Source organism: Ochotona curzoniae, unplaced genomic scaffold, assembly GCF_017591425.1.
Source record: "Ochotona curzoniae isolate NIBS_2020 unplaced genomic scaffold, NIBS_Ocur_1.0 scaffold_3208, whole genome shotgun sequence".
Taxonomy (NCBI): Eukaryota; Metazoa; Chordata; class Mammalia; order Lagomorpha; family Ochotonidae; genus Ochotona; species Ochotona curzoniae.
Genome location: NW_024467106.1, coordinates 18,406,256 through 18,428,316, shown reverse-complemented (window position 1 = coordinate 18,428,316; position 22,061 = coordinate 18,406,256). Strand labels below are relative to the sequence as shown.

Below are 22,061 nucleotides of genomic sequence, written 5' to 3'. Positions count from 1 at the left end.
TCTGACACCAAGAGATGAGCATGTGGTCTAGGAGTTAAGATGCTGAATGGGACACCTGCATTCCATAACAGAGTGCCTGGGTTTCAGCCACAACTTTGCTCCCAACTCCAGCTTCCTACCGTCACCCTGGGAAAAGCCAGGTGATGGGTGCAGTACTGAGTCTCCGCCACCTACTGAGACACCTGCACTGAATTCCTATCTCAGGTTCCAGCCTGGCCAAGCCCTAATCATTGTGAGCACGAGAGAAGTAAACCAACAGATGGCAGCATTCTTTCATTCACTCTCTCTCCCCACTACCATCCCTCTCAAATAACTGTCTAAATAAATAAAATCAATTATGCTCCAGATAAGATAGAGTAAGCATACTGAGTCATGTCTGAGCAATTATCAGTGGCATAGAATAGATGGAAGAATATCTGAGGACTCTAAAAAGTAAATGGTAGTTGCAAGATTGGAGAAGGAGCTCAGATTTCAAACTCCCACTGAACTAGTGCTGAGTTTCCTTTATGCCCCAATTTAGGGTCTGGACTAAGTGCCACTGTCATTTTCTGATAACTCTGCTACCTTCGTTAGTTCTGTTATTTATTTTTTTAAGATTTACTTTTTATTTGGAAGGCAGATTTGCAGCCAGAAGGAGAGACAGAAAGATCTTCTATCAGCTGGTTCACTCCCCAAGTGTCCTCAATGGCCAGAGCTGAGCTGATCCAAAGTCAGGAGCCAGGAGCTTCTTCTTCTGGGTCTCCCATGCAGGTGCAGGGTCCCAAGGCTTTGGGCCGTCCTCAACTGCTTTCCCAGGCCATAAGCAGGGAGCTGGACGGGAATTGGAGCAACTGGGACATGGACACAAACCCGCACGTATGGCGAGGATTTAGCCACTGAGCCATCATGCTGCGCCCCTGGGCTTCTTTTGATTTGTTCTCATTATAAGTTGATTTTCCTGACTCTCTGTGTGAGAGCTAAACTAACTGGATACCAGACACTGCAGATATTTCCTTGGTAAAATATCCAGATATTGCAGATATTTTCTTGGTAAAATTTCCTTGGTAAATGATGTATTTTTTACATGAAGGCCCTAAAGCTTTGTTACCATATGCATAAAAAAGACAGTTCCTTGAAACAGATTTTTTTGGGTCTTGCCTTTATCATGTTAGGCAGCTTCAGAACATGCTAAATCTATGGATAATTATTCCTCACCTCCAAGGTAAGACTTTTCTAGGTATCTGTTTCAACCTGATGAATTACGAGTGTTTCTAGTCTGGCTACTGGGAACATGTATTATCCCATGCCTTGTGTGACTGTGGCACACTATTCCCTCTAATTTTTTAAATGATTTGCTTCCCCAGCCACAGGCAGTGTCCTCACATATATTCTTTGTTCAATTGAGTCCATATGCACATCTCTAGGATTGTCTATGTGATGCTGTCTGCTCTCTTATATTCTATTCTTAACTATCCCCAATTCGATTTCCTAAGACTCTCGCTTTGTTTCTTCAGAGTCAATCTACCCCCTGGACTCTGCCTTAGGCATCTTCCCTGTGTCATGGCTTGGCAACTCTTCCAAGTCAGTAATCTAGGCATAGATAGGGCTCGTCTACTCATTTCCCAAGAGCAGGAACCATGCCCCTCATCGTCTGATGTCTATAATCTTAAATGGTCTCTGCCTTTTGTTGTTGTTGTTGTTAAATAACCCTAGTCCATTTTATTTCATCTTTACCAAAAGAAAAAAATCTTAAAAACTAACATATTTTTACTCCCCTTTTAAGAGGGGACCACATAGTTCAGATTATAAAAATGATAGCTTAACTAGTTTCTGTTATAGGATTTTGTTAGGTAATATGTGTCAATTTGCAACATATTAGGAAACAACACCAGATAATATTTCTTACCCTTTTCTACTCAGTCAGTTTATCCTCCAGTTTTGGTTTAGGAAACCAAAGTAAGTTAAATTTACAGTAATTTCTTCCCATAGCTAGTGTCTGTATCTTCTATACTCAGTTTTTACCAACTTGATAGAATGAGCCATAGACATTTAATTTTAAAAACTGTGACTGTGATTTGACCTCACCTTGGTGAACAGCATCATTTATTATTTTTTCTTGTTCCTTTAAGAAGAACCTTGTTTCATCAAAAATAACAGTGGCAAATTTCCAATTAGTGACAGGGAGAGGAGAGAGGCACGCAAGCTTTTTCAAGACAGGAGCAGCTGCTGCTTCTAGAAGACAGTATGCTTGGCACTGACTCTCTACAGAAATAAAAATATTAAAAACAGTGTTTTTATTATGATTATATGCTCTTTTTGATAAAACATTTGAGTATGTTACTTTATGAAAATTTATACAAATTCTTTGCTGAGTTAAAAATAATGAATTAACAGATTTATTTTTGCAATATTTATGATAAAATTATAAAACATAATCCTTATAGAGCTAAATGGTTTTGTGATTATCTCATTTATTACAAATAATTTATTCAATAAGTAGCATGGCATTTAGGAAGTGTCAGGTTAAGAAAAACAGTTTTTGAATAATCATTGAGACAGCAAAAAAAAAAAACTTAACTGAAAGAATAAAAGGATACTGGATACTGGAGGATTAGTGTCATTATTTCCTTACTGATTTTAATGAAAACAAGCTGCTCTTAAGCAGATTATGCTTTACAAGTCAGAGAATATTATCTGCAGAAATAAAAGAAACATTAAGAGGAGCAACTGGTAGTGACTTCTTGATGTCACTGAGACTGTGGAACAGAACAGAGGGGGCAGCCATGAGCAGTTCACTTTCCAGGCTGAGGATTCTCTCCAGTCGGAGGATTCCCAATCCACAGGTTTTTTCTCTGTTAAATAGAAACAGCAGCAGTTTTACCCAAAGAAGAAATGACAGAATACATAAGGGCAAAGAGCAGGGGCAGAAGAAATGCACAGGGCATTCTCAATCTGAAAAGAAACTCGAAAGAAGGAGTGGAATGAAGAAATATCTTAAACAAAGAAAACTACATAGAAAATAAGATCTGTCCTGGATATCCCGACAGGGCTTTCAGATCAAATAAATCCAAACACATTTTAAAAGCATGTAGCATACCTGATGCTTGAATTTCAATGACATTATCTACTCCCCATTTTGGAATTAGGTTCTCTGGGGATTTATCAGCACAGACAATAGGACTTTTTTCCTGAAGAGGCAATGAACATTCTTCTTTATCTTGAAATTCTAATAAAATAGTAAATGTAGATGGGTAAGGGAAAACTTGATGTTATTTACCTTACTACCTTCTAAAATATCATCACAGCTATTACATTTCTCTACCACGACACATCAGTAATAAGTATCTCTTTCGGTTTTCTGTGACCTTCATTTACTCTTCAGCTGGCTACATCATCCCCTCTGCTCAAACCTGCTGGGTCTCCAGTTCCCACTACTCACCTTCAGCTCCCGGACACCCTCAAACAGAAAGCTGATAGAACTGACTGCCTTACTCCAGGCCGACACAACGCCCCTTCTTTCTGATTTTTTAGTACTCTGTGTATGCTTCTCTCTGGCACTTCTCACATCATATGGAAATGACTTATTTGCAGGTGTGGCCCACTATACTATACCATAAGCAACTCGAGGTCAGCATCAATATCACATTTATCTCTAAATGTAATTTGGAGTAATGTAACTCCCGAAATGTAATTCCCTGGCACAGTGTACTCAATATATGTTAGTTATATTTCTCTGGTAGGATATGTATGAGTGTGTGTATATATATAAATACATTTTTTAAATTTTGTTTAATTATATAGCAATGTTGCCCATCAATATATAATTACAAGATAACTTGAGAAACATCATCTTAAAACATTTTAACATGTTTAAAAACAAAAATGAATATATAAAACTAAATTATGATTTTCATCTAATTCTCTCAATTAACTAAACAACTGGATTATATATGAACAAATGATAATGATTTTTGGAAATTTTGAGGTGGTATAGTAAATTATAACATTTTTTGTTCCTGAATCAACTGTAAAATAAAACAAGAAGTAAAATATATACCAAAATGTTACTACTATTGCTAATAAAGACTAACTAGAGAACAGAGTTTAGCTTGAAAGTCCAGTGAGCTTGGTAAGTAAATAAAAGAATCCCCTACCAAGTCCCAGAATATGCTGGACAGAGGTAAGATTTCCTATTTGGAAAAGAGCCATGACAGAGCAGTAAAGGACGCTCATTCCTTCTGGGCTGTTCAGTTCCACAAAGTCACTCCCAAATTATTTTCAAATTCACAGAGTAGGTAAGTCTTTCCATCCCTTAGGAAAGAATGTATAAAGGGGCAAGAAGCTAGGGAAATAACAGTAATTGAGGAAATATCAGGGGTACTGAAGCATTCCCATCTAACATTAAAGCTAATGCTTTTGTAAATGAATGCATATTTCTTTTACTTGAAAACATTCTGTTTTTTCCCCACTTTCTCGTTGTTTTTCCTCATTTTCTGTCATTAATACACCTATTAAAAGACATTACCATAAGCATGACAACCAGAAGAGTGTATCAGTATTACTTTTCGCATGGAATCTTCTATTTTATGGATGAGCAGAATTTGAAAATATTAACCAACCCAAGAATAACAAGTCTTTTTTAAAATTCCCATTTATGTAGCACAATTTTAATCTTTTGTATTTTGCTCATTTTTTAATTTAGAAGTTAAGCTTATATTGCAAATATTGGTTAGAGGGATCTCAGTTACACTAACCTAACCTACTGAAGTAAGTAATAAGGTGATCAAACTATTCCATAGAAATGTAAGGTGAATATCTGTAAACATAATGTTTATATAATATTCTGTATTTTCACCAAATCTTTTGCTGTGACAAATATACTGAAGGACAAAGCAATATAACTTTAAGCAGATCTTCAAAAGGTTCCATTATGTTTCAATCTTGTGTCTCTCAGTGGTATATAGGACAAAAAGTCATACTCTTGATCAAATAAATGGGCAAAAAAGTCCTAAAGCCTACATTCAAAAATAAGTTAAAGCACTGAAAAAGGACTTTTAATTAAAAGGTAATAAAGAATGGCAGTATAATCAACAAAAATCAGAAGGATCAGGAATATTGATAGGTCAGTTGTAGACAACGACAAATTCTTGGAAAACACATTTCTATATTCAGAGCCATCTCTATATATTTACAAGAAATACCAAATTAATGACATTTATTGTGAAAAACATGCATTCTCTTTTAGAAGAATTTTCTATGACTTCTGTGATAAATTACATACTAAGTCCTTGAACTTACCACATTAATACCAAAATATTATGAAATTACCCACCCTCTTTTTCTTCATTGTTTGTGACTTCAGTTCTTGATGTACAAGTCATATGTTTATTTCTCAGCATAATAAAATCGCTTAGAGGGTCCAAACATTTATCCCACTCTTTATGGTGCTCACAAGATGCTTTGTTAATTCTTGAAGAGGAAGATAATTCAACAGATGGTCCCATGCACTCAAGTTCAAAGAGATTCTTATTTTCATTTTCCTGGATTATTCCATCAACTAGCTCTTGATCATTCTTTGGTGTTTCTTCTTTTGTTGGTGTTTGAGTAGAGACAAAACCATCAGGAAAACATATTTCTGTTACTTCTGCCATAGGTGGACTATTTTGTGGAGGTGAAAAATGAACATTTGTAGATTTCTCATTATTAAGTATAATAGGTGATGAACAACTTTCATTCTCTAGACATGCTGAAAACAGAAAACAAGCAAAAAAAAAATACTTAAATTATCTCCATGCGTAAATAAGCATTTGATTGGGATAACTATTAATTGCATGTTTTTATTAATAGGATTTGATCCTTAGGAGTACTAAATTTCCTGTTTTTTTTAAATGTTAATCTGAATAAATTTTTAAAAGGATAAAAATTTAGATCCTTTTTTCCTATTATACAAAACCAGATTAAAAAGCAAAAAAATTCAAGAAAAGCCCTGTTGCTAGAGAGTTTACATTTGTACTAAAAGTCAAAAACGTGTATGACAAAAAAGCAAACGAATGAAAAAACCCCACATGCAACACAAAATTTGACAAAGAACTGTATCTAAAATATATAAATAATACAATATTTAAAAATCAACCTGATTGGGCCCAGCACGGTGGCCTAGAGGCTAAAGTCCTTGCCTTGAACGCGCTGGGATCCCATATGGGCACCAGTTCCCTTCCAGCCCCCTGCTTGTGGCCTGGGAAAGCAGTAGAGGACCGTCCAGTGCCTTGGAACCTGGCTTTGGATCGGCACAGCATCAGCCATTGCAGTTACTTGGGGAGTGAATCATCAGATGGAAGATCTTCCTCTCTGTTTCTCTTCCTCTCTGTATGTCTGACTTTCCAAGTAAAATAAATAAATCTTAAAAAAATCAACCTGATTTTAAAAATGCCAAAATGGACATTTGGCACAGTGCTTAAGACCTAAATTAGAATGCTTGCATTCCATGTAAGTTCTGGATCCCCTTCTAATTTCAACTTCCTTTAGTGTGTACACTAAGAGGGAGCAAGTGATACCTCAAGTTCTGGAATTCCTAACAACTGTGTGAGAGGATCACGTTGAGTTCTAGGATCTTGGTTCCAGCCTGGCCCAGCTGTGTCTGTCTGGCACCTTAGGAGTTGTACCAGTAGATGGAGGATCTCTGTCTGTCTCTGCTTCTTCCGCTACCTCTTCAATAAAAATGATTTGAATCATATCTTATATAAGCTGTATATTTTATTATATGCAAGAACCTTAAAAAGTATGCCAAGTCATTTTTCCCAAGACTTTTGGGTTTCCTTTTTGTCACCCATGTGTTGGTTACTCAGTGGCAAGTTTTTTATGGTGCTGTCATTTTGTTGTTGTTGTTCTAATTCATACCAGTTGTGGACCTTGTTTCATGGTTTCTCATTTATGGAAATGTATAGTGATGGAGTACTGGGGTCTACCACACCCATATGTGGGGGTACAATGAAACATGCAGTCCTGCTTCCAAACAAAAGATGGATTCCCAATGACACTGTTGGAAATGTATAGACAATGTGATGCTGGACTGTCTGACACTGTCTGTACCAGCAATGTCAGGGCATACGTAAATAAGAGACTGATGGAATTATGACTGCTTATGAAGGACTATACTATTGTAGCAACAAGGGGGAAAATCTGTTGGGGGATGGGAGTTTGGGGGGAATTCCAGTATATATAAAATTGTACCACTAAATTCAAAAATTAAAAAAAACAAAACCATGCCAAGTGAAAAAAGCCAACCACAAAAGGCCAGATATTATATTATTGCATTTACATGAAATGTCCAAAAGAGACAAAATTGTAGAGACCAAGAACAGATCAGCAGTTCCACAGGTAGGTAAAATGGGGAGTAGGACCAGTAAACCTGTGAGAAAATGGTAACTGTGGATGACTGTATAACTGGGATTATAGTAAAAACCATCAAATAGTACACTTTACATCAGTCTACTATATATCAATGCAAATTATGGGCTCACCAAACTTCTATTTTCTTTGAATGGCAGAGTTACAGAGAGTAGGAAAGAGAGAGAGAGTGATGAAAGATCTTTCATCTGCTGGCATACTTCTCAAACGGCCACAACTACCAGAGCTGGGCTGATCTGAAGCCAGGCAGTAGAATCTTTCCACAGATCTCCCACATGGGTGCAAGGGCCCATGGTCTTGAGCCATCTCTGCTCCTTTCCAAGCCATAAGCAGGCAGCTGAATAGAAAGTGGAGCAACCAGAGCAGGTCTGACATCCATATAGGATGCTGACCCCAGCACTGGTCCCCACCCAAGTTTTGTTTTTAAAAAATTGTATAAAATAGGAGTTGATGCCATGGCATAGTATATTAAACCTCCACTTGTGATGCCGTCATTCTGTATGAACACTGGTTTGAGTTTTGGCTGTACCACTTCCAATCCAGCTCTTTGCTAACAGATCCGAGAGGGAAGTGGTGGTGGACTGCGGTCTACCATATCCAGATGTGAGGGTATATGCAATACGCAGCCCTGCTTCCAAACAAAAGATGGATTCCCAATGAAGATGTTGGAAATGTATAGACAATGGGATACTGGACTGTCTGACACTGTCTGTACCAGCAATGTCGGGGTACACTTAAATAAGAGACTGATACAATCATGATTCCTTACAAAGGACTATACTTTTGCAGCAAAATTGGAAAATCTGCTGGGGGGGGTGGAGTTTGGGGGGTAATCTCAGTACATATGAAATTGTACCACACTGTAAATCTTTGCAGCACATTGTAAATCTTTGCCAGTGTGGAGCCAGAGCTACTAGAAATTCCTCCAGAAGTGTTCCAGGAGCAGTTAATATGGGAATGAATAAACAGGAAATTCCTTAATCCACAGGTTAACAGATTCAGGAAAGGAACCTGCTAGAGGAACAGATTGTGTATTAGGCGACTGCCTCTTGCTGTTGAAATGTAAGTGCCTCAACCTGCCCTGATTCCTATGTGACAACCTCTTTTAAAATCTGATGCTATGCCTTGTTAGAGGTATAAGCAAGTTTGGACTATCCTAAAATTCGCCAAGTTCAGTAAAAATTATGCTTCAATATTATAAGCTGTTAAATATAAAAATGAAAATAGATAGGAGACAGGTGAATAGTACTCTATAGCCATTTTAAGGTGTATAGCAGCCAGTTCTGTATATAAACTAAAATTGAAATGTCAATGAAGTAGTCACAGGATGTGGTTAAGAACTTGCATTTTTAACATACTGGTCACTCAATACCATGTCAATTAATTCCACAATGTTGTAAATTGTTGATGTTATGTTGTGGCTTTTCATTGGACGGGATGATATTCTACCAGCTCTACTTTCAGACCAGGGTCTCCTGAAGAAACTGTTGAATTTATCTGGACAATAAGATGCTGGACTCTATGCATGGTACATGCTTGCAATGAAGGAATCATGACTGGATTTGAACTGTAATATTGCAGTAAGGTGGAGGAATCCAACATGGGGGGAGGGCTTTAAGAGGGATTGGGGGAATCCCAGAGCCTATGAAACTGTGTCATAACATTAAATTAAATTTTAAAAAATCTGATGCTGGTCCACGCGTGTTATTATCTTCTTGGTGCATCAAGTTGTTTGCTGCAGGACAGGACAGCGAACACAGAGGCTACTGGTTTGTTTTGCTTTTTTTTTTTTTCTGTTTGTTCTTTTCATCCTGAAAATATTTAAGTCAAATTTAATCTTATGCACTTACATTCTATTTGAACAGTGTTTTCTGGCAAAAGCATCTCCATTTCGGTGTCACTGGGATCATGACATAAAGGCATGTCTGGGTTTTCCAAAGTTTCTGTCTGGTTTTGAGTCAGACTTGCTTTCTCCCAGCACTCTGCCTTTCCAGGATCAGCTGCAAAGTACTCTTGAATAGAAAGCATATTTTTAAAGTGTTTAACTGAACACTGATTATTGTACTCACAAATGATAGTGCTTAAAACAAATAACCAAAAAACAAATAGCCAGAAATAGCTCACAAGGCAAAGAAAACAAAAAACAATAAAAAGAACCACCATAGGATTTCATTATGGACTATATTTTCATGTTACAAAAAGATAAAACTTGAAGTTATATCAGTCATTCGTTTTTAAGATACTGATATTCGTAAAAAAAAAAATCAGGCCATTATGACAGTAAAAGTCACAACGAATTTTTAAAATCTATAACTATCAAGAAGTTATTTTACATTTAATAGGAAAAATAAGCCATTATTTTATTTGACCACTTTTGGTTACTAAATTAATATAATTAATTATATTTTGGGAGTCAGTGCAGTGACTTAGCTAGCTAATCCTCTGAGTGTGGAGCCAGCATCTCGTATGGGTGCCAGTCCAGTTCCCAACTTCTCTATTTCTGATCCAGTTCCCTGTTTATGGTCTAAGAAAGCAGCAGAGACTCAAGTCATTGGGCCCTGCATGCAGGTGGAAGACCCAGAAGAATCTCTTAGATCCTGGCTCAGCTTTCGCCTTTGTACCCATTTGGGGAGTAGACCAGCAGATGGAAGACCTCTCCCTGTGTAAAATTTGCCTTTCAAATAAAAAAAAATTTTTTTAAAGCAATATTTTGGTTATGAGATTTATTCAGTTAAGAAATTCCAATTCATTATAGTTAGTCTAAGTAAGAAAACATTTATTTAAATTTTATGAGTACAATATTGAATACTGTGGCACACAGCTTCCTGATAATTACCTTTTAGCTTACACAGGGATAAATAATAACATACTGAGGAACTGAAATTCAAGGTTTCTGGAATTGCCAGAAACCTGTGGAGTGGAAGTCAGCTTTGGTGTTTACTTGCTTCCCAGGGTTCTTGTTTTCATTTTGGTTTTGGTTTTCAAATGCAACTTAGTAATTCTTTAAAATTTTTTAAAAGAACATTTTACTTAATGTTCCATTTCCACAACAATGTAGCTAAGACACAGAAAAGAGTTTAACTTATTCAGATATATTTTATGTGCACATGAGAATTTTACCTTCAACTAAAAACTATTTTGTTAAACTGTAAATACACCTGGTTAAAATATTTTTAAATATACTGACTTGAAATTCTTAGAAAGCCAAGAATTTTATCCTTATTTTTAACATTAGCTATGTGGACATTTTAAATTTATAACCAAGTTAAAAACTTGCAAATATAAACTATACGTAAGGGGCTTCTTGATGTATTACCTTTATTTTTTTTTTCTTCTCTTTTCCCTGTACATGTAAGAATTATCCAGAAACCCAGAAAAATATAAATGCAAATAATTCAGCAAAATTAAGACCTTGTCGTAACTTCCTTTTGACAGATTGTTTAACTTTGATATGCGTTATACTCTACATTAAGAAATGGTCAGAGAAAAAATGTTTTCCCATATTTTCCTGATTGCACCTTTTCACCTGTGTTTCTTATTCACCATTCAAAAGCAATTACTCTTTACCAGCAAGCATCAGTGTGTCTGAAGAGCTTGGGCATCTTTCTGGTGGCTCGACCATTGAGTATTTCTTAGCTGATTCTTCGGTAGTAAGAGAGCTACTGAAAAGAGAGAGATTAATGTAGAACACATTGATAATGCATAGTGGGTTTTTTTTTGCACGATAAAATTTTAAGAAAACTATTTTCCCAAGACTTTTCCGTACTCAAAAGCAAGTGAAAAATTAACTATTTTATCAATGTAAAAACTGAAATAGAGTTCCATAGACCAAATTTCACTTATTTCCTTCTTTCCTGGAAAAAACTCCTTAACTGCCTGTGCTTGCCTATAAATTCCTCCTACCCCTACTTCCTTCAACGGAGCCTGGAGACAGAGCAGGCCGACTTGTGAGCATTTTATCACTTTCCTCCATGACTGAAGCCAGCACCAATCCTACAAAGCACTTTAGATAAAAATATACACTCTACCTAAAGTTACATCTTACCATGCAATACCAGCTTTAACAACATTTTCGCAAAATTGCCATCGTCAATCTATTCTATATAGAAATCCTGGAGATAAAAACGAAACAAACAAAATTCTCTCTGTTCTACCTACCCTCTTTGGAAGTAGCAGATCCCTAAGGTTTAGTTTACATCTTTCAATTTTAGTGGATATGTGAGTAATATTCATTTGTATAGGCATGCATCTTTGGGGGAGCAAATATGCTTGGCAATCAGTGTAAATCACAGCTCATCTGGCTACATATGAAGCTATTACCCTTAGTAGGGAAAAGTTAATCACTCACAAACCTTTCACTACGTGTCCCAGAGGCCAGAGGCTGCAGTGAGCCACCAGCTCATCCCCACCTCAAGACACCCCGCCTGGGGACCAAGGAAAAAAACAGATTCAGAGAAAAAGGAGAGAGAGTGGATCACAGAATCGCCTGATGTAGACTCACAGACCACACTGACTCTGGGTTTAGACTGCAGCCAGAGAAGGGAACGGTTCTGGCAGATCGCCTCGGGAAAGGAGTACACTTCATTCTCCCACTCTCCCACAGAGCTTGAACCAGCCAAGAGAAACCACCGGTGTGAAGGCAGCTGGGCCCTGCCAGGAATGATCACCACCTTGAGTGTGAGACAAAGGAAGGTCTTAGTGGTTGCAGTGGCTGTGGCACAAGCCTATCTCTGCATGCTGCACACGATTAGGATAAATCCACATTCCCAACTGTGTCTGAGACAGGGCTGGTGGCCTCGAAGGCGAGGCTCATGCATCTGGGACTGTGAGGCCTGGACACATTCTCCCCTCGGCCTTTCACAAGCCTCAAGGAGAGGCATGGCAGCACAAGCTGCTAAGGCGGAACGCTCAGAGGCAGCTTCTGCTGAGAACACTTCTGCTGTGTGAAATCAGGGCAGCAAGGTCGGGGGGGGTTCAACACGCTGCTTTGGTGAGTCTTAGGCACAAAAATCAAGGAAATGTGAAAAAATGTAAATACCCTGGAATAGATTTTAACCAAGGATGTGAGAGTTCTCGAAAATGAAAATTGCACAACATTAAAGAAAGAAGATTAACATGGAAAAACCTTCCACATTCATGGATAGGTGAGTACATATCAAAATGTCCATACTACTGAGAGCTATTTGCACATTCAATGTGATACCAATCAAAATGCCTATCACATTCTTTTAGGATCCAGACAAAATGATGCTAATATTTATGTGGGTAGGGCCCAGCACAGTAGCCTAGTGACTAAGTCCTCATCTTGCACATGCTGGGATCCCATATGCATGCCAGTTCATGTCCTGGCTGCTCCACTTCCCATCCAGCTCCCTCCCTGCTTGTGGCCTGGAAAGCAGTCAGGGATGGCCCAAAGCCTTGGGCCCCTGCACCCACGTGGGAGACCTGGAAGAAGCTCCTGGCTCCTGGCTGTAGGTCAGGTTGGCTCTGGCTGTTGCGGGCACTTAGGGAATGAATCAGCAGACGGAAAATCTTTTTGTCTCTCCTCTCTATAAAACTGACTTTCCAATAAAAAATAAACAAATCTTTGAAAAAATTCATGTGGATACACGAGAGACCAAATAACTAAAGCAATCATAAATAACCAAAATAAAGCTGGAGTCTTCACAATACCAGAGTTCAAGACATATAGAGGGCACTTGAGCAAAGAAAGCAACAAAGCGATATCACACCATGCAAAAGGCAAGGTTGCAGGGCTGTCAAACTAAGATACTTGGGTTAAAATTAGACTGTAAAGACTTGGTCCAACAATATGAATTCTAAGGTTACAGGCCATTCTCGGCAGTAACAGTAGGGTACTAAGCCAGCTTGAGGATCAAGCCCCAGTTCTACTTGCATGATTGTAACACTTAGACCATATTGACAGAGGTGAATGAAGTCAGAGGATGTCCTCCATTAGAGATGGAATATGACACTTGATACTCCTATGGGGAGTAGGTTGATAGTCAAATCTATCCATCAACCACTGTCCATTATATTCTATGATCCGTGACTATTCCTAGGCAGGGATCTACGACATATGTTGTAGAAAAACTCATGGCCACCCTATGAGGTGGATGCTATTATGATCCCAGTATTACAGATAAAGAAACTGAAACACAGAGCAAATAAAATACTCTCAGCTAGTGGGGCAATTTGGTCCTAGTCCAGAGTTTTAAAATCTCATTACATTCTGCGATACATACAACCGCCTTCAAATTCATATGTTGAAGCCTTAACCTCTAGTATTTCAGAATCAATACTTGGAGACAGGGTTTTTAAAATGATAGTTAAGTTAAATATGGCCATTAAATTGTACCCTAAGCCAACATGGTGGTGTTCTAATAAGAGATTAGGAAATACAAGGATGGAGAAAAGAACATATGAAGACATGGGGAGAAATGGTTATCTGTAAGCCAAAAAATGAGGCCGTTTGAAAGAACCAGCCCTGTTGACATTTATTCTTGATTTCTAGCTTTTATAATGCGGGGAAATAAATTTCTGTTCCTTATGCCACTTCATTTATGGCATTGGTTATAGCAGCCCTAGAAAACGTATGCATCATTTATACATAGTGCCTGCCAACAGAGGTAGTGCCATTGGCAAGTATTCATTAATGTTAATGGAAGGATCTTAACATTTGTAAGGTATTTGTTTCTAATGGTGATACATTCACATTAAAAATTCTAAATATATAAAATGTCATGCTGTAAAAAAATCCACCTATATTAAATTGCTACCCAGTTTCCTTTTAGATAGTCAGTGTTACCTGATTTTTGTGCTCCTTTCTGAAGACAGCCTATGCATAAAATCAAATATACACATACATATTCATATAGTCTTTCCAGTCATTTACCACATAGATATGATACTATGTTATATTTTCCATAAGATATCTTGACAACTGCTTTTATGTGAAAAATTTTAAAGACAGCTTGTTCTAATTAAAAGTTTGATTCTAGATATAATCTTCACATACATTTCATAAGCAGGAGATGACGGAACTGTCTGAAGGCCTGCACATAATGAATTCACTGAAGAATGTTGATTTGAAAGGTGTGGCTGACTTAGAGGAAGTTCTAACTCTCCTGAAATAAATATTAAATAAAATTAAGTATAATTTAGAATCTTTTGTAAGCATTATGTTATTTCACTCTCTCACAACTACAAAACTACTTTAATAAAAATAAATTTGAGGACCAGCATTGTGATATAATGGATAAAGTTGCTGTCTGCGATGCCCACATCCCATATGGATGCCAGTTCATGTCCTGGTTGATTCACTCCTGATCCAGCTCCCTGTTGCTGCTCTAAGAAGAGCAGCAGCACATGGCCCAAATGCTTGGGTTCCCACCAACCACATGGGAGACCAGGACGAAGCCCCTGACTCTTGCCATCAACCCAGCCCAGCCCCTGACGTTGTGGTTAGTTTGGCAATGACTGAAACAGAAAGATCCCTCTTCCTCTTTGTAACTCTGCCTTTAAACTTTGTTTAACAAAGTTCAACAAAACTTCTGTAATGAATTAAACAGGATATGGCTCTCCAAATTAACACAGATGTCTGAATCCCAAAGAGTTACTATTAACAGTTAATGGATTAGTGCTGTTGATTGAAAAAGATGCAACTTAATCTAATCTAACTAAGGCAGGCAGGAGGTTTTTAGGTCACTAGAGGCTTGTCCATGGAAAGCAGTTCTTGGCCAAGGGCTGATTATTTAAACTAAGCTCTACCTTCTCTATGACTTCTGGCTTATCATATGAGCTCCACAACTGCCAGCCTCCACGAAATGAGACCTCTTGATTTTGACGAACCTCCAAACCTTTTTCTTCCCAAGAAGCTCTTCCCAAGAAGCTCACTTCTCACTTAAGAAGTGAATATTTGACTAATACAACTGCTAATACTGAGATAAAACAGAAAATTCTATTTGAAGTGTAATATTTTAAGATCTCTATTTTGAATACTACGATTGTTTTCTTCATTTCTTTTCCCCAGGGCTTTGTAACTCTGTATTAATTCAACCTTGGTACTGGTAGGATTCTGAATTAACCATAGTGACAAAGATAAATGGACAAAATTTTGACAATTAGGTTTACAGTAATCAAATTTTAAACATGAAAACTCATAGAATATGTTATATTTGCATATTGTTTATAGGTAACTCTTGATAAACTCAGTGACTGATTCAAAATTTCTACCTGGTTCATCATACTCTGGCTCATTCTCATTTTGAGTGGTCCAAATCTTTGTGAAACTGTACTTCTTATCCTCAATTTCAATTCCATGGTTGAAAATAATGTCTAAAAATATAAGAAAATCCATTAACAACAAAAATACCATTAAGTTAGCATTTTTATAACCTTGCTCCATGGCTTTTTCCTTCTGAAGTATCTTCAGAGCTTTGCTGGAGGAAAATGTTCCTTTTAGACAGAAGTGCAGATTTAGGTTCATGAAGAGAATGCAGACTTTCAAATAAATGTTTATTCTATGCACAGTTGCATTATCTCTCATCTGTCAATCAAAATTACCAAAGGAAATTAAAATGGAAAAAGTTACAGAGTCATTAGAAGCTAGGTTGTAAGTCATAAATTTCATGAATAAGATCACTTTGAGAGATTTATTCATTCAATATATGACTACTTCTATGTTCCATTCAGCTGGAATTCTATTTGTCTGTATAAATACTGCCACTTCGGTTGCTGATTTTTTGTTTTGCCTATTTTTTTTTAGCTATCACACATTTTTCTGTCTCTTTTTCACTTTTTGGTTTTCTTGTTAAGGTACACCCCTCGTGAACAGTAAACATGATAGTTCCTTGACTTTAAGACACAATTGTTCATGTTCTGCTGGTTATGAAACTACTATGCATCTAACCATCAGCATGTGCATTTAGAAAGTTTCTTTTTTATGTAAATAGTTTTATTAGGTTGATAATATGCTTTGCAGTTGGTAGGATCTTAGAATCACAGAAATATGGTAACTACATTTGCTTTTTTTTTTTTAAGATTTATTTTATTTTTATTGGAAAGGCGGATATACAGAGAGGAGAGACAGAGAGGAAGATCTTCCATCCGATGATTCACTCCCCAAATGGCTGCAACGGCTGGAGCTGAGCCAATCCGAAGCCAGGAGCCTCTTCTGGGTCTCCCGGGCGGGTGCAGGGGAGCTGGAAGGGAAGCGGGGCTGCTGGGATTAGAACCGGCGCCAATATGGGATCCCGGGTGTGCAAGGTGAGGACCTTAACCACTGCGCCACTGCGCCAGGCCCTACATTTGCTTTTTAAAATTTAATTTAAGGGGCCTGGGGTGGTGGTCTAGCGGCTAAGGTCCTTGCCTTGAACGTGCCAGGATCCCATATGGGCACCAGTTCTAATTCCGGCAGCCTCATTTCCCATCTAGCTCCCTGCTTGCAGCCTGGGAAACCAGTCAAGGATGGCCTGAAGCCTTGGGACCCTGCACCTGCATGGGAGACCTGGAGGAAGTTCCTGGCTCCTGGCTTTGGATCGGCTCAGCACTGGCCATTGTGACCACCTGGGGAGTGAATCATCGGATGAAGGATCTTCCTCTCTGTCTCTTCTCTCTGTGCATCTGACTTTGCAATAAAAATAAATAAATCTTTAAAAAGTTAAGAATAGATCCTTTTGCATATACATTTCAATTTTAATTTTTTTCTTTCAATAAAGGCAGCATTCCAGTTCATCTAGTCAAATGTAGCACATACTCCAACTAAAACTTTTCTCCCCTAAGATCCCAGTTTCAGTAGATTAATCTATATTTCAAAGCAGATGATTACAATTAATTTCTTTCAAAATTATATTTCTGGCTTCTATCAAGACAGCAGAAAACACACATATTAGCTCTGTTTTCTAAATGCTAATGGAATAATGATGAGGTAAGAAGAAAGGTAGGGAAAAATGTACTTGTTAATCAGAATAATTTATAGAATCCTAGGAGTTTAAAATTAAGATGAAAATTAATACATAAAATAGAATGAAGGCAGTTTTGCTACTGACCACAGCTTCTAGTGGACTAATCTTTCTCTAGAAGATCTAAAACTCTGAATAAAATGACCATCTCAGGCACCCAATCTAAAACAGGTAGAAACTGAAAAGGAATTGTCTGTCATTAAAGGATTTTCCCAATTTTTTTTACACTTTTCCATCTTAAGGGAAAAATAAATTGATGCTGCTTAGCATCACTAGAACACAAAACGAAACAAAACAAAAACCCCTACAACCTTCTTAGCTCATAGAATGAGAGGACAGTTGTATCTGAACTGAGTTCAGGGTTAACACAGCAGCTAGAAAATGAAGGTGAGAAATCCATGTGACGGTAAAATAACAGAGAAGGAACTCCAAACTCCACATCGAAATTCTAAGTCTCTGGCTGTTTTTTCAAATATACCTGTTTCAGGCAGATTCCAGCATATGAGCTAGGTTTAAAATTCTGAACACAGATTTTGTTTCCTTCCCACCAAAGGGGAGAAAAAAAACCTTACAATTTGAATTCAGCATAGTTAACATCCTACTAAACAAAACAAAGCCCAAACAACACAAAACAAAACAAAAAACTCAATTATTTTCACAAGAATATATCAGAATAGTTTCTGTAATCAATCATGTATAATCTCAGAATACTCCATATATGTTCAGTATGCTAAAAATAGAGAAAAATGACAAACTCAACAACAAAAACACATCAATGAATATCAAGCACCTAATGATTCAGTTTTTGAAATTAGCACATGAGGGATTTAAAGCTAGGCGCAGGGGCTTGCTTGGTGGTATAGTGGGTAAAGCTGCCACCTCTGTCACCTCCACGCCATCTGGATGCTGGTTCATGTCCTGGCCGTTCCACTTCTGATCCTGCTCCCTGACAAGATGGCCAAGTGCTTGGGCCCTTACCACCCATGTGGCAGACCCGGAAGAACCTCCTTGCTTCTGGCTTTGGTCTGCCCCAGCCCTGTTTTTTGCAATCATCTGGCAAGTGAACAAGCAGATGTGTCTATCTCTCTTATTAGAATATTAAATAAATCAATACTTAAAGAAAAGCTGGAGTAGGTATTTATTTAGTAGTCAGCAACACCCACTTCCCACATTGGGGTGCCTGGGTTTGATTCCTAGCTCAAGCTTGTGACTCCAGCAATCCTGCTGAAGCAGACCATGGGAGGAAGTGCTAATGGCTCCTGTAACTGTTCATGTAAAATTGCTGTCCATGGTTCAATACACATAAATCCATAAATGTGATATACTGCGTTAACATAATGAGGGACAAGAACCATGTGATTATCTTGATATAGAGAAAGTACTTGGCAAAATTCAATACTCTTCTGTGATTATAACACTCAAAAAACATATTTCCACTCAGTATCTATGCAATATACATCCTAAAGACCCTACCAAAAGTCTGTTAGAATAAAGGAATTCAGGAAAGATGTAAGACACATAATCAATATACAAAAATCAGTTGCTGTGCTTGGCACCACAGAGTGGCAAGCTAAGCCTCCACCTGTTGCATCAGCATCCTGTATGGGTACCAGTTTGAGTTCTGGCTACTCCTTTTCTGATTCTATTTCTTGCCAGTGCAGCTGGGAAAGCAGCAGGATGACCTAAGTACTTGGGCCCCTGCATCTACACAGGAGAATATGAAGTGCCTCATTCCCGGTTTCAAATCAGCCCAGATCCAGCAGTTGCAGATGGATATTTTGCATTTAGATTTAGTAAATGGATGTTATCTGTCTCTCTGTCACTCTGCTTTTCAAATAAAAGCAAACAAATCTTTTCAAAAAGTCAGTTGGGTATGTATACATTAACAATGAATGATCCAAAAAGGGGGAAGGGATTACTGTCAGTCCTTATAAATTGGTACAACCACTATGGAAAACAGCATGGAAGGGAGAAAGGGAGGGAAGGGGGCAGGAAGGAGATAGGGAAAGAGGAAGAAAGAAAGAAAATTATCTTAATGAAAAAGACTGGTGGAACAAACATCAGGTGATTTTTCTAAGAAATGCATTTTAAAATTAACTCTCACCTCCTTGGAACTGTTCATTTTCATCTACATGCTGTATTTTTTCTGGCATTATGTCTAATGACTCCTTCAGGTCTGGCAGTGATGAAATACCAACTTCTTGTTCATCACATGCAGATATTACAGATTCAATGGCAGGAAGAAAAAGCAATGACTGAAATAACATGCAGTTAAAATAATTCTTAAAATTTTTTCCAAATATACATGTTAAATTAAAAAATGGATATAGTTGTTTACACAGTATACCAAATTTTAAATTAATCTCATACTCAAAAAAGATTTTTAAGGCTAAAAATATATTTTAAAAAGTAGAAATGTAGCAGCCAAAAATATACTCCATTAGAAGGAATACTGTCCTTGAAAAATGCATTTTATGGTCACTTGTTATGTGAGCGATACACAACACATGCAGAGGCAGAAATATCTTCTTTCTGGCTAGCAGCAAACTTTTAAAATTCTAAATTAAAATCTACCATTTCATCAAATGAGAGAATATAAATATACAATGCATGAAAATCATGTCTGGGAAACCTGATAGAAAGAGGATGGCAAATGGGTTGGGGGCAGCGGAGTGGGCAATGTGTGTATCTTCTTGGAGTTGTACTGAATGCATATTCTGTTATCTTGATCTTAAAAACTGGGGAGATAAGTAGAGATGATGCCATGGAGTAAATCGTAACTGTTCTCAAAGAAAGCTTTCCTTTCATTCCTGCAGAACTGGGATCCCTTACCATGTGAGATGACACGCACATTGTCTCAGTGTTGATGGGGAACATAACAGAGATGGAGATAAGAGGCCAATCAGAGTTAGTATTTTTACTATCATGTGAAGTTTTTAACTTAATTTAATTTTAATTTTTTAAGTTCACCTGATACACAAGCTTTGGACATATTAAGAAAAACCCCAAATGTAAGATGTTTCCCATTGTTCTCCCCATCACCAGCACCGTGAATGTATCTAATCTACCCAGTCCTGAAGTACTGAGTCTAATAAACTGCATAAAGTTATCTGCACTTCACTTGTGATAATTTGTTGTTTACTTGTAGCACAAAAACAACTTTACATACTGTTGGAATTGTATGATACAAAAGGAGAGCTATCCAATAATTTTAGCTTTAATTGGCAAGGATGTTATCTGCCTGCTAGACACTGACAGTACCTAATATTCAGTTCTGAGTTTCCCAGATTCTTAGTGTCTCAATATGAAGAGTGTAACATCTATAGTTCAAGTGCTAATCACTTCGTGTATAAACCACGTATCAACCTTCCAAGCACCAGCCTCTAATTTCAAGGTAGACATAAATACTTACTTTCTTGGACCACATATCATTACAATTACTGGGAGAGGTTTTAGTATTCTTTATACTTTGGCAGTTTATCACATCAATTAATATATCTATCTCTCTCTATATATGTAATATAAAAATTCCTTAGGCAGTCCTACTGTACAACCAAGGCTAAGAACCAAACAACCACTATTGAGAAGTAAATTTGATTTCTTAGTTGATATATATTCAATCTATTATCAAATGTCTTTATCCAGTTCATTACAAATAGTGAATTTTAATAAAGTTTATAGAAGTGTGCCTCATTGCTTTCACAAAAATAATATCAAATATAGGGGTTGGCGCCATGACACAGGAGGCTAAGGCTCTGCCTACAGTGGTGGCATCCCATAGAGGTGCCAGTTCATATTCCAGCTGCTTCACTTCCTATCCAGCTCTCTGTTTATGACCTGGCTCAAGTTCTTGGGCCCTTGCTGTCACACGGGACACCTTGGCTCAGCATCGGCCCGGCTCCAGCCTATTGCAGCCATTTGAGGAGCGAACCAGGGAAAGGAAGATTGTCTTTCCGTCTCTTGCTCTTTCTGTAACTCTGCCACTTAAATAAAAATAAATCTTATAAGAAAACGTTACTAAAAACAAATATTACAACCTCATCTAAATCTTCATCTTCTAGTTCCACTTTACAAAAGGTCTCTGCAGGCCCAGAAAAATCTTCTTTTGTAAAAACTTCCATATTTGCTTCAACTGATAAAGATTCCCTTAAAAGAAAAACAGCATTAAATACTTGTAATTATAAGAAGTAAATTATGTACCAAATATTGCCAGTTAAAGCACATCATGACGAAGACTACACTAATATTAGGAAAATATTATTGATAAAACATTTATGGCACTGACCAATTATTGTCTTTGAAGACCTGTTTGAAATCGTCAAGGGGATCCTTTATGACATACAGCTTTAGTCTACTCAAGAGAGTTTTCACAGTTGGCAGTTGATTTCTATAGTTCTTCAAACTATCTACAAAAACGAATTCTTCATCAATAAATAAATCTGAAAATAAATAAGAAACATAAATAAAAAAGCAAAAAAATTCAACATTATACAAAGTGATCTGCTATTTACTATAATCAGCTCTTAGATACAATTGGGTTTTCCAAACACATTTTTTTAATTCCTTAGTTCTCCATTGCACTGTGCACATAAAGCATATGGGATAGTACAGAAACATAGGAAGAACTCTATAAATTCTATTATTATGTGTTACACTGAGGAGTAACCAAGAGATATTCAATCTGCTGGTTAACTGCCCAATGCCTCCGACAGC

General features: G+C 37.4%; 1 protein-coding gene across 1 annotated transcript in view; it reads right to left on the bottom strand.

The window, feature by feature from the left end:
* The window catches only part of SHOC1 (shortage in chiasmata 1), a 62,209-nt gene that overhangs the window by 28,415 nt on the left and 11,733 nt on the right, over positions 1-22,061 (bottom strand). Inside the window, exons 5-15 of the mRNA XM_040963552.1 lie at positions 21,628-21,787; positions 21,386-21,494; positions 19,453-19,603; positions 15,622-15,723; positions 14,405-14,513; positions 10,954-11,048; positions 10,257-10,263; positions 9,237-9,466; positions 5,312-5,725; positions 3,077-3,196; positions 2,065-2,241 (exon numbers count right to left, since the gene is read on the bottom strand). Coding sequence (XP_040819486.1) covers positions 2,065-2,241; positions 3,077-3,196; positions 5,312-5,725; positions 9,237-9,466; positions 10,257-10,263; positions 10,954-11,048; positions 14,405-14,513; positions 15,622-15,723; positions 19,453-19,603; positions 21,386-21,494; positions 21,628-21,787 — 1,674 coding nt within the window. The remainder of the gene's footprint in view (positions 1-2,064; positions 2,242-3,076; positions 3,197-5,311; positions 5,726-9,236; positions 9,467-10,256; positions 10,264-10,953; positions 11,049-14,404; positions 14,514-15,621; positions 15,724-19,452; positions 19,604-21,385; positions 21,495-21,627; positions 21,788-22,061) is intronic.